The following is a 13,889-nucleotide window of genomic DNA, read 5'->3' as shown; positions in this document are numbered from 1 at the left end:
CCCCTTGCCATTCCCATCCCCCACGCACTCACGCCATACCCCCTCAAACCCACCCCCCCATCCACTCTTAGTGGCTACCAGTTCAAAATAATCTATTTTCTCCATGCCGACCTATTTTTACTCGCAGAAACATTTTCAGTTTGTTGAAAACATTTCCTCGACCAAACTGAGGCCGCGAGTAGTAACCACTAGGCGGGAACTCCTCTCGACCATGAAGGAGACTTACCAGTGACCACCTACGACCATGTGTCGACCATGTTGCGAGCTTGTGGCGAGCGCAAACTCTCCTAAACTCGCAAATAAGGTTGCCATAGTGGGACAGGCCCTTTAGCCACTGTGGTATCAACCACATAGATCATAAATTCAAGAGCATTGAATCTAAATAATTTAATTTCAGACCCTCTCATCTCCATTTTCCTTTCAAGCCCACACTTAAAATATATCCCTTAAAATACAACACTACAAAATACATTGGCTTTTGATCATTCACTTTAATACTGTCACCTTTGGCTTGGAATCTTTTTAACGTTAATCATTACATAAATGCATGATCCTGTGTCGATGAAATTCAATGAGGCAAACCAAGCTTATTGTCATCATACACTTTCTCTATGGCCCCATTATCTTCCACTAAATAAAATATTTAAACAATTTAACGTTTTTTCCCCAATAAGCACAAAGGACAGAACCACTCATTGCATCAAAATAATCCATGCTCAAGTTTCTCCTCAAACCACTCCTAATTCTCCATGAGGATAATGGATCGAAAGATAAAGCACAGAAACAGGTCCTTCAGCCCATCAATCTATACCGGCCGTTCACACACATTCTATGCTATCCCCCTTTCTCACCCACTCCCTACATAATTTACAGTGGGCCAACTAACCAATAAACTCAAGATAGACACAAAAAGCTGGAGTAACTCAGCGGGACAGGCAGCATCTCTGGAGAGAAGTAATGGGTGACGTTTTGGGTCAGACCCGAATGATTCCCCCGCGTCTGAAGAAGGCTCTCGACCTGAAACGTCACCCATTCCTTCTCTCCAGAGATGCTGCCTACCCCGCTGAGTTACTCCTGCAGTTCCTTCCTAGACCTAACCAATAAACTCCACGTCTTTCAACCAGACAACCCGGAGCAAATCCATATGGTCACAGGGAGAACGTGCAAACTTTACACAGACAGTGCTCGAGGTCAGGATGGAACCCAAGTTGCCAGCATCAAGGCAGTAGCTCTACCAGCTACGCCACTGTGCCACCCCATTGATAATCTCTCAACACTGATCCTTTTTGAGAGAAAATAATCCATCAACCTATCAAAATTGATCATAATTTTGAAAACAGTGCTGCAATGGAAATGGCCCCTCTTGCCTTGCATTCACCTTTACAGATTAAATATTCACAGGCTAAACACGTTTCATATATTTATCGAAAATTTTCTTTAAAAAAAAAATTTAAACAATGTTCATTGCTTCTACTTAAACTATAATGGTTTATTCTTAATGTTTTACTGTATGTCGTGTTGTTACTTGCGAGCGGAGCACCAAGGCAAATTCCTTGTATGTGTACATACTTGGCCAATAAACGTACTCATTCATTCATTCATTCATTCATTCATTCATTCATTCATTCATTCATTCATCATTCATTCATTTCCTGGGTTACTTTGAAATAATATTCACATTTTACTTGAGTGTAAAACACAAAGTGCTGAAATAACTCAGGTCAGGCAGCATTTGTAGAGGCAGTATTTTGTTCATATTAACACAATATTATAGCATTTGATTACTGAAAGGTATTAGGTTCAAGATAATTTAAACATTTTAAATAACTGTAATATTGAGATATACTTGTAAATAACTTCAGTAATTTGGTCCCTGAAGTTATGGAATGATACTGGAGAACTAAACAGGTAAACTCAAAAAAATTACAATAACTTTAAAGTGCAACTTAAATTTGTCAAATCTTCCCCATCCTTCTATATTCTTCCTTCAGTATCAAGTATTTTTCATTATTTTCCTTTGTTCAATTTTAACCAATCACCCTGTATAGAACGCTTCAAAGCATTTCTTTAAAACTTTAAAGTGTGTAATCCATTGCTCCTGATCAACATGCTTTAAATGTGCATATCCAGTCGGTTTCCTTCTTTTCAGGCCTTCCATTCCATTCATTCTTTAACTACAAACTACATTTCTTCCACCAGTGTTCAGCTCTTTACAATTTCACTTGCATTTGGCAGGTTCTACAAATGAATAAACTCCTGTAAATATTAAACACCATGTTCAAAATATACAATTATCCACTTTGCAGAACCAGTCATTTGACAAACATATTTTCAGAGTTTGCAAACTACAATCAAACTTAACATTTGCAGCAGATCACGTCTGTAAAATCTAAAACAATGAATATTTTAAATAGCAAGTTACTGACCTGATTCCGCCCACGTAAGTTTGCATTTCTGAATTTCTGGATGAAATAAAAGATCAGCCACGCCAGTGAAATAATCATCAGTACAATAAATGATATGGAAACGAAGACCAGGGAGCCATACTTTGGAGAATGTGATGGTCCAACTGTGATGGACATCAACACAGTGAGGTTTCTTTCCATATAGCTCAGAATCTCACGACCTCTCTGCTGAGAAATGATGATGGCAACTATGTCACCAGTTCCTGAAAGAAACAGAAATAATGCACTTAATCGCCAGAATTAACAGAATCAAAATCTCAAAATTGTTTGGAGAATGGGTATTTTAGCTTCTTTTCCATCCCCATTTCCTCCTGGAATCATCAGGCCTCGTTGACGTTTAGAAAAATAACTAATCAAAAACAAATGTCAGTAACATTATTCAGGAACAGTAACACAGTGCTGGAGTACTTCAGTGGGACAGACGGCATCTGTGGAAAACATAGTTAGGTGACATTTTAGGTCGAGACCCTTCAGTTTGATTGTAGTAGGGATGGAGAGAGTTGGTGGAAGGGAAAAAGCCTGGCAAATGATAGGTGGATACAGATGACGGATGTTTTTGATTGGCAGATGGTTGGACAAAGGCAGGGGTGAAAAGACAAATGCGTGAGATAAGGGGAGAAGATGCATAAATGTGAAGCCCGAGGAAGGAAGATAAGAAGATGATAGAATAGGAGTGAAATGTGGAGGGGGGGGACAAACATCTCCTTTTCCCCTTCCCTGTGCCCCACCCGTATGTGCACCCATTTCTCCCTTTCCCCATCTCCTTCCACCTATGTTCCTTCCTCTGGCTTCACATTCCATACCTATTGACTTATCTCACACTTTGTCTTTTCATCTTAGGCCCTTATCCAATCATGTACCAAATAAAAAAACATCCCTCACTTGCATCCACCCCTCCCTCTTCCCTCCACTCCCCCCCCCCCCCCTCCCCGCCCACTAAAAGTCTGTAACCATTTCCACAATTCTTAAGGATGTATCAGTCTTGGAATCACACCGTCTCTAAGCTACAGTTGGCCTGTTAGGGAACCTCCCTGCCCGAGGTCATCTGTTGCCAAATCCAATTTTGTCCTGGTATTTTCTTGCTTTTGACCCCACCCTTCCCACCCATCACAATTAGTCTGGAGAAGGGTCCCGACCCGAAATGTCACCTATCCATATTCTCCAGAGATGCTGCTTGACCTGTTAAGTTACTCCAGCACATAGTGTCCATCCTTGGTATAAACCAGCATCTGTAGTTCCTTTTTATTACAATTTATTATATCACTCGCCAGCCTTTGCCCCAGCCCCACCTCTTACAGCTTTTTCCTCCTTACTACAATCAGCCTGAAGGGTCCCGACCAAAAAATGTCACCTATACATGTTCTCCATCCATGTTTTCCAGAAATGCTGCTTGACCGGTTGTGCTACTAGCACTTTGTGTTGCAAGTGTCATCTTCTACGCTGTTGTCTTGCTGGGGTAACAACATCACTGATAAACACAGCAAGAAGCTGGACAAGCTGGTGAAAAGAGCTAGCTCAGTACTGGGGGGGAGAGTGGACTCTGTGGTGGCTGTGCTTGAGAGGTGTATGAGGAGCAAGGTGTAGGTCATCCTCAACAACTCAGGGCACCCCCTCCATGAAACTCTGGACGGTCAGATGAGCACGGAACAACAACCGGCTCCTCTCCCTGCGCTGTAGAACAGAGCGGTTCAGGAGTTCCTTCACCCCTGCAGTCATTAGATTTTATAATACTAACTGTTAATCTGTATGCTTTGCACTTTTAATAGTTATTTATTGGGTTATTTTAAAGTATTTATTGCTTTTATGTATTGGCCGTATTTTATGTATTGTCTGCTTTACGTTCTGAATGTGTTGGCTACTGGACATCTGAATTTCCCCGAGGGGATTAATAAAGTATTTATCTATCTATCTATGTTATATTTTGTCAGTCAGCATCTGCAGTTCCTTGTGTCCATATAGTACATTGGAGGACACATGAAGGGCAAGATGAAATGGTCTTATCTACGCCTCCTGTGATAGAGCATTCTGTCCTCGTTCTCTGTGACCTTATTAATTTAATGATCCAAGCATTTACCCAAGAATTAAGAAAATAGGATTGGGAGTTAGGCCACTTTGTCCCCAAGCCCACCCCATCACTCAATATAATGGCTGATCTGTCCAGGCTTCATCTCGTTTTATGAGTTAGGACAAGTCTGGACCTTAGGGGAGAGTATTAAATTGGACTTGGGCAAATTACAATGTTATTAGATAGGAGTCAAGGAGAGTAAATTGGGAGCAGCTGTTATTTGGCAAGTCCATAAGCAGACAAATGTTCCTGCCACATTTAAACAGATGAAATTTATGAAATGTGTTCAATTTTGATTTTAAATATGCATGCTTTAAGCAGAGCCAGCATAAATCCAAGTCTCTCCTTTGAATTCAAACCTTCTAGACCCAGTATAATACTTGAAAAAAAATCAATTTCAAAGAAAATGTAGGCAGATGCGATGAAAAGGTGAACATTTAAAATATGTCAGCTGAAACTGTAGCCTTAGCCAAAATATATGGATGAAAGAAAAAGCCCGAACATATCACCTTTAAAAATGCATAAAGAGAAGTTAAAAAACAAATTCATGCAGTCCTCTCATTATACAAGGGTGTCATGGCTGAGCACTGCCCTGAGGCCAATTTCTTGCTAACCAGAAACATTCGTTTTCATCAGCTACGTAAATTGTATTCCTCAACATACAGTTGCTATAATTCTTTCATTACTGAATAATCACCCCAATAATTACACTAATGGAAGATATACTGTATCTAGACATAAGTTAATGCCATGAAACTTTATCATTAGTTTAATGTATGGGAGAATTTGCACAAAATTGAACATCCATAGTCAGGTAATTTTAACCCAGGGTTCCCATGTATAATGAACAAAATGATAAATTAAATGAGGGAATAAACCCCAGGTCGAAACAAATGCATTGTCAGATGTTAAAATATATGGTTTAGCCAACCAAGGATCAATTTGGTTAGTATGGTAAAAAGGCAAAGAAATGTTTATTCAACAATGTTTAAGAAAACGCACAATTACAGAAAATGTGGGGATCATGACAGAAGCCGATCCCCTGAAACGATGACACGATGCACACTGTGACGTGTCTGGCGACCAATTCTGTCAACATGTTGGACGACGACAGAAGCCAACAGCAAGCTACACGTCATCTGACACACAAGCGAACAAACAGAAAATGTAATAAAGAGTAAATGAAAGATTTCACAAATTAAGTCTGTGCATGAGCGATCTTTTATTAATTGCCTTGAAACAGTAAACAAAACTTTGAGGGTAAAACAGTAGCTGTAATATTTTCACAAAAAACTTTCTGGATAGTAAAGTCATGACCACGATTGCATAGGGAACCAGGAATAGATAGAAGAATAGATTAGATTAGTTTATTGTCATGTACACTAGAGTGTAATGAAATTCTTTGTTCACATGAAGCTCATAACGGTACACATACAATAATGATAAAAACAACAATAAATACAAGTACAATGAGTGCAACACAGCAGAATTATGCATTTGCCCTGCTTCATGCAAAGCGAAAGAGGGCATTTATAATGGTTCAATGTTTTTTTATTATCACATGTTCAGACATACAGTGAAATTCTTTTTTGCATACAGTTCAGTAAAGTAATGCCATACCTAAACACAATCATCAATTAGTACAGGGGTCGACAACCTTGTTCTGCATAGGGTCCAGGATCCATGTCTGTGAGGGGATGGCTGGCCATATCTATCGCCATAGTTAATAAATGGAGGTAATAATACATACTAATTAAATTAGTAATAATACATAAATTAGTAATAATACATACTAATAATACTTACTAACTAGTGTAACACTAGGTATTGTTTTTCGCATTAGTTTTCACATATTTTTCAATTAGTTTTCTGCAATTCCCAGATCTCTCGCGTTCCCCAGACTGGCTGTAGCGCCCAGGTCGCCTGCGAGCCCCGGGATTGGCTGGAGTTCCCAAATCGCCGGCGTGTCCCGGGACTGGCTGCAGTTCCCAAATCACCTGCGTGTCCCGGGACTGGCTGCAGTTCCCAAGTCGCCTGCGTGTCCCGGGACTGGCTGCAGTTCCCAAGTCGCCTGCGTGTCCCGGTACTGGCTGTAGCGCCCAGATCGCCTGCGAGCCCCAGGACTAGCTGCAGTTCCCAGGTCGCCTGTGAGCCCCGTGACTGGCAGTAGCGCCCAGGTCGCCTGCCCCGGGACTAGCTACAGTTCCCATGTCGCCTGCGTGCTCCGGGACTGGCTGTAGCGCCCATGTCGCCTGCGAGCCCCGGGACTAGCTGCAGCTCCCATGTCGCCTGCGTGCTCTGGGACTGGCTGCAGTTCCCAGGTCGCAAAAACTAATTGAAAAAAAAAAAAGTCTGCTAGCTGGATTTTTTCGGGTTACGGGCCGGATCCGGCCCGTGGGTTGCCGACCCCTGAATTAGTACATAGTGTATAGAAATAGTCCACTGAGGCTGTGTGCAAGGGTTTGGCGTCATTTTCAAAGTCCAGTCCAGTCTGCGCAATCGGTCTTCTGGAGCGCCACCCAATCCAGGTAAGCCCCAGGCTGCTGCAGGGCTTCTAGCCGTCGCCTCTGTCTGGATCATCCAGTAAACTGTCGTCCCTCTCTTCACCCGGCCACCTTCAGCCATTGTGCCCCATGGGCACCTCCCGCAGCTGACCTTGAGAGTGTGGAAGGCAAGACCACAATTCACTATCTTACCAACCCTTGCTCTTGCTTCCGCTGGTTCCCTCCATCCTTCTTTCCGGTTCTCCGGTGTTTGGGACTGGGCAGGGGCTAGGAATAGCAGCTTTCCTCCATGTGCCGCAGGTCCTTTCAACCGGCTATTACAGAATAAGGTCAAGTATGATAATAAATTTAGATATCCAGTTATATGGTTATGGAAAATATATACCCAAGGCTGGCCCTACTGTAACTCAGTAGGATAGGCAGCATCTCTGCAGAGAAGGACTCAAGTCTGACGAAGGGTCACAACCCAAAACGTCATCCATTCCCTCTCTCCAGAGATGCGCCTGTCCCGCTGAGTTACTCCAGTTTTTTGTGTCTATCCTTGGTTTAAACCAGCATCAGCAGTTGATTTCCACACATACGGTTATGGAATCCAGTTACATACTTACCTATTCACGAATTCATTGAAGGTGGGCATCACTGGCTTTAGAGAAAACCTTGAAAACATGTGGCTACAGATTCATAAACAACTTCTTATCTGCTGTTACCAGACTACAGCACATAACTCTCATATGGTAGGAATGAATTCCGGTCTCCTAATCTACCTGATTGGAGCCCTTTTTTTAAGGTGTAACATTATACTCAGAACTGGCTTATTTTCACTTTTGCATTAGCGGATGTACTCAGGATAAATCAAAGCAAAGTTTTACACTGTATCTCATTAGACAATATGACAATAATAAACCAACACCGATTATTGTCCATCTCCAATTATCAATGAACCAAGTGGTGAGCAGAGTTGCTACAGATCTGGATTCAACCACATTTGCTATGGATCTGGAGTCAAACGAAGTCAGATCAGGTAGAATGTCACATTTTCTTAATAATCAGATGGGGTTTTATAAAAAATCTCATGGTTTCACAATTGTTTATGATGTAAGCTCCCTATTCTAGGTTTATTCCAGTAACAACCATTATGCTATTGTACCCAACCTCATTGCAACTGGGAATTAAATAATTACTCAAAGGTGGGAAAATGTACAGGTTAGTCAGAAAAGAGCAGGGAATATAGAGATAATTTGAAAGCTCTTTCAAACAGGTTTCATTGTCATGATGCACCGAATGACCATCTTCTCTGTTGTACCATGCTACAAACTATAACGCAACAAAGAGACAATGCAAGTCTCGGGGAAAATCTTTCAAGTGATAGCGTGACATGGTGCAAAATAAAATGGTTACCTGAAATCAATCATCGCTGGAGGAAATTCTCAGGCCTTTATTTGGACCAATGATTCTCAAAACCTCCCAGATGCCCCTTCCTAAAATACCCCAAAGCACTTTAATTCCCCTTCCCATTCGCACACTGACCATTCTGTCCTAGGCCTCCCTCATTGTTAAAGTGAGGTTAAACACTAATTGGAGGAACAGCATCTCATATTTCACTTGGGCAGCTTACAACCCAGTGGTATGAAAATTGATTTATCTAACTTCAAGTAACCCTGTATTCCTTCTCTCTCCATCCCTCCCCCACCCAAGTCACACAAGCTTTTCATTATCACCCAGCAGCTAGCAATGGCCTGTTTCCTTTATCATTACTTTTTTTGCATATCTTTCATTTATTGTTCTATAAATCTCTACATCATCGTCTATATCTCCCGTTTCCCCTTTCACATGACTTTCAGTCTGAAGAAGGGTCTCGACCCGAAACATCACCCGTTCCTTCTCTCCAGAGATGTTGCCCGTCCCGCTGAGTTACTCTGGAGCATTTTGTGTCTATCTTTGATTTAAACCAGCATCTGCAGTTCCTTCCTACCCAAAATCTAGAACTGCTTTTAAGGATTTATGGGTGTTCTTGGGATTCTCAGGAGCTGAACACTTCTATGGCCAAAGCAACCAGCATACTAGGTATATATTTCTTTTAAAAAAAAACATGTAACTAAATTACTTCAAAGTTATTAATACTTTCTGTATTCCCTATAGTCGTCGGTGCCAACCACCCACATTTTCTTGTGTGGGGGAGTGCTGGAATGTTCCTGATGTTATGAAACATTGTCCTAGGCACAACTACTTTCACTTGCTACAGCAATGATATCTCTATTGTATGTCAGAGTGAGGAACATTCGTTGCTGACAATGCAATGTTCAATTCCATTCATAACCCTTCTAACAGAAAGGATAAAAGAGAGAATTTAATCCACCTGACAATCATCTAAAAGTGCTGAAACAGGAGTATGGGTATAAATGGTCACATCTTTGAAAGTGACAGCAGTTAATTAAGCTGGGATTCATAAATAGAATCAGATTACAATTGCAGGGAAGTTTTGATTCTCTCATTTCCCTTACAACACATGGTGACCACCGAGTAATGCCAGCTCTCAGAGCAATCCCATTATTCATTTCATCTTCAAGAACCTCTCATACACCATCAACTTTAAACATTCTTTGGGCCACAACTGGAATGTTGCATCTAAAAGATTAAGATATTACTGACCATCACTCAAGATCACAAATAACAAGCATGAATGCAGATATGGCTAACTGGATAAGAGGAAAACTGGAATTAAATATTTTTGATGCACAGTACATAGCAATGTTACAAAATTTTGAGATTTTAAAAATCAAGTCTGTAATTTATCCCATCAGATAAAGCATAAAAATAAGTTTAATTTGACATCTAATTCACTTTCATATCTCAAGTATTTAAAAAGTTATGGCCATTTTCATACTCGGAAATGAGCATCTTGTTCCCTATTGATTTTCTATGGACATAACAAAAAAGTTGTGATCGTGAACAGTCAAAAGCCCATAACTTTCTTAAAAATTAAGAGAACTGAATGAAATTTTCAGTTATCATAGATTGAAGCATTCTGAAACAAATATAAAATAATCTTACTTGGATGACCTGAAATTAAAGCATATAATTAGTTAGTTACCTAATTGTAGCTAATTTCAGACTTCAATTACTAGATCTAAACATCTATCCATTTCTTAATAAATGATTAACATTTTTAAATAGCCTAAATGTCCAAATAATATTCACAAATAATTCACAATAAAACATGATTTTTAAATCTCATTTACATTAATTTATAGGCCAAATGGAAGGAATTCAGTGTTCAATTGCTGTAAATAAATGCCCATTTAAATCAGCTTTCTAGTGGGTCCCTGTGGAACGCGCTGGTTTAGAACGTTCACATTGCGGTAGATTTGTGCCCCAAATGCCGAGAAAAATACTGCGCGATATAATGGGCCCAAATTGAGCTACTCGCAATATTAAATTTTGTATAAAGGGATCTTTAGAAGCCCTTTTGAATGTAAAAATATACAACCTACCTTCTGCTATTTTCTTTATGAGACCCTGCGGTTGCTGACGGTCGCGGGTTTAAAGATTGATTTTTAAACTACTATAAGTATTATTCAAGGCCTTTAAACCTAATAATAGCTTTTGCGACGGGGTCTATCAGCGATTTTTCGTTAATAATTAACTAGGCTGAACATTTTCGATTGGAACAGCTTAGAGAAAATCGCATTTTAAACCCGCCCCCTCTAAACGGCGCCAAAATCGCGCACAACCTCAGCGGCAGATATTCAGCGACGCTTCAGGTAGGCTTTGCAACATACCTACAGTACAGTTCACAGGTCTTAAAAATATAAACTGAAATACCTGTTTACTCCCAATATACAAATACAATTTGGAAGCACAGAAGTACAGCTGTTAGAATCTGGAGCAACAAACAATCTTGCTAGATGAACTCAGCAGGTCAGGAAGCAACTTTTCGGAGGTCAATGCTTCGGATAGGGACCCCTTCACCTGGACAGAAAAGTAGAGGAGAGGTAACCAGTATAAAGAGATGGGGAGGGCTCGGGCAAGCGATGGATGGATCAGGTTAAGGGTTGATTGGCAGCTGGAGTCTGTTACGGGAGGGTAAAATTAAAGAAGAGGTGAAATAGAGATGGGAGGTGATATATGGAGGCAACAAAGGGCTGTAGATGATGGAATTCGATAGGAAGGTAAGGTGTGGTTTGGAACTAAATAATGGAGGTAGGTGGGAAGATGGAAACAGCAGGAGACAAGGGAACCCAGTGGGAGGGGTGTTTGAATAATGGATACATGGAGTGGATGGGGGAGGATACAGAAACAGGGTGATATGGACTAGGGGATAATGTTCAGAAGGATGTGTGTGTGTGTGAGAGAACCAGAGTAGATCAGATTGAGCCATCAGATTAAGACTATATCCCTCCACAGATGCGGCCTGATCTGCTGGGATCCCCCAGCTGGGATCAATCACATCAAAACTCAATCCATGAAATTCAAATTAATGCAAATGCTGGAAAAATTACTTAAAAAAAAAAAAATCTGAACATTTTGGTACACAGAAAGTATTGACCATTCCTCTCCATAATAGGCATCTAGGTGAATCTTATCAACATTTATTCATACAGGGGAGATTAGTTTAACTTGGTATTATACTTGGTAGCATGGACATTGTGGGCTGAAGGACCTGTTTCGCTGTACTCTACTATGTTCTATTTAAAATACGTTGGCAGCATTCCATGGATAATATTCCATCTTCCAATAAGATGCTTTACAGTCTGGACTCAAATCTGACTTCTACAATTTCAGGTAATCAGCACTTCCGGCATTTTTATTTCTTATTTCCAGCATCTATTCCACTCTCTTCTAGTAATTTCAGATCATTCAGCTCAAGTCACATGGGATCAATGGTGACCTTGTAAACTGGATCCAAGATTTGGTCACAGAAGACAGAAGGAAATAGTAGAGGGTAATTTTTCTGACTGGAGGTCTGTGACCAGTGGCGGAACCTCGTTTGTAAAAAAAATGGTAACGATTTGGAACAAAACCCAACTGGTAAGATAATTGTATTGTATTTGTATTGTATATCTTTATTGTTATTTTCCTGAGTACTCACATACCCAGAGGAAACAAAAAAAAAAAACGTTACTCAAACCAGTGTCCATTCAGTGTGCAGTAAAAAATAAATAGAAATAAAAATACATATATCATGAACAAGTTTAACACTACTCTCAACTAAACATCAACAGGCGTTCCGATCGGCAGCGGCACGACAGTGGCTCTGTCCAGGTTGGTGGTTGGTGCGCGATACTTTGGCAGGGGGCAAAGTCCGTTTAACAGTCTTATAGCCTGCGGGAAGAAGCTGAGGAGCATCCTGCTGGTTTTGCAGCTAATGCTCCTGTACCTCTTCCCAGATGGCAGGATGGAGAATATGTGATGCGATGGGTGGTAGGGGTCTTTGATGATGGAGATGGCTCTGTTGATACATCTCTTCCTGTATATGTCCAGCAAGAAAGGGAGTGGAGCACCAATAATCCTGCTGGCGGTCTTCACAATCCTGTCAAGTTGGTGCCGTTCGTATGCCTTGCAGCTCCCGAACCAGGAAGTGATGCCGTTGGTTAATGTGCTCGCGATTGTCCCCCTATAAAAAGTTCGTAGATGTGTAGTGGGGAGACCTGCTTTACGTAGTCTTCGGAGAGGGTGTAGTCGCTGCTGGGCTCTCTTGACCAGTGCTGTGGTGTTGGTTGTGGACATCAGGTCATCTGACAGGTGGAGTCCTAGGAACTTCACGCTGCTGACCCTTTCCACATCAGCTCCATCGATGTGCAGAGGTGTATGGTGTTGTTTTCCTGCCCTCCTGAAGTCAACCACCATCTCCTTAGTTTTTCCCAATGCTGGAGTAACTCAGCGGGACAGGGCGCAACTCTGGAGAGAAGGAATGGGTGACGTTTCAGGTTGAGACCCTTCTTCAGATGGGTCAGATGACTAAATTACAGAATGGTCAGATTAGTAAATTTGCAGACATGAAAATTAATGGATAGCATGAAAGCTTGTCAAAGAATACAGTAGGATATTTGGGCACTGAAATCGCACATGGAGTTTAATCCAAACAATTGTGGGGTGATGCATTTTGAGCCAAATACAAGAGGAATGTTTACAATAGATTGTAGGACCCTTGGGAGCAGTGATGTACAAAAGGATCCTTGGGTGCTTGTCCATAGCAGTTCCCTGAAAGTAGCAACACAAGTGGATAGGATGGTAAAAAAGACATAACAACATGCTTGCCTTCATCGGTCAGGGAACTGAATACAAAAAATTGGGAAGTCATGTTGCAGCTTTACAAAACATTGGTTAGCCCACATTTGGAATACTCGATTCAGTTCTACTCGCCAAACATTAGGAAGAATGTGGAAGTGTTAGAGAGGAAATAAAGAGGTTCACCAAGATGCTGCCTAGGTTGGTGTATTAGCTATAAGGACAGGTTGGACAAACCTTAATTGTTTTTTAAGGAGCATCAGAGAGGCAACCTGATTGAAGTAGAAAAATCACAAGAGGCATAAACAAGATAGATAGAATATTGAACCACATAACACAGCCTCTTGGGCCTATAGTGCCAATTTTGATGCTAATTTAAACTAATTGCATTCCCGCAAATGGTCTGCACCCCTCCATTCCTGCCACTTCATATAAATACCTCAAATGTTCTTATGGTATCTGCTTCCACCACCTACCCTCACACTGCACTTTAGACACCTACTTCTCTATGCATGGAAAAACGCTTCAGAATTTCCTTTAAACTTTTCCTCCTTTCACCTTAAAGCCATGCCTTCTAATATTTGACATTTCCATCCTGGGGAAAAAAAAGAAACTGACCATCTATCC

At 41.0% G+C, this 13,889-nt stretch overlaps 1 protein-coding gene across 5 annotated transcripts in view; it reads right to left on the bottom strand.

Moving 5' to 3' along the window:
• rnf130 (ring finger protein 130) overlaps window positions 1-13,889 on the bottom strand; it is a 111,817-nt gene that overhangs the window by 67,662 nt on the left and 30,266 nt on the right. For all 5 annotated transcript variants that reach the window (XM_033029714.1, XM_033029713.1, XM_033029715.1 and 2 more), the window contains exon 4: window positions 2,427-2,668. In XM_033029714.1, coding sequence (XP_032885605.1) covers window positions 2,427-2,668 — 242 coding nt within the window. The remainder of the gene's footprint in view (window positions 1-2,426; window positions 2,669-13,889) is intronic.

The sequence above is a fragment of the Amblyraja radiata genome, chromosome 11, assembly GCF_010909765.2.
Source record: "Amblyraja radiata isolate CabotCenter1 chromosome 11, sAmbRad1.1.pri, whole genome shotgun sequence".
Taxonomy (NCBI): Eukaryota; Metazoa; Chordata; class Chondrichthyes; order Rajiformes; family Rajidae; genus Amblyraja; species Amblyraja radiata.
The sequence above is the reverse complement of the archived record's forward strand: the minus strand, read 5'-3'. Positions and strand labels throughout refer to the sequence as shown.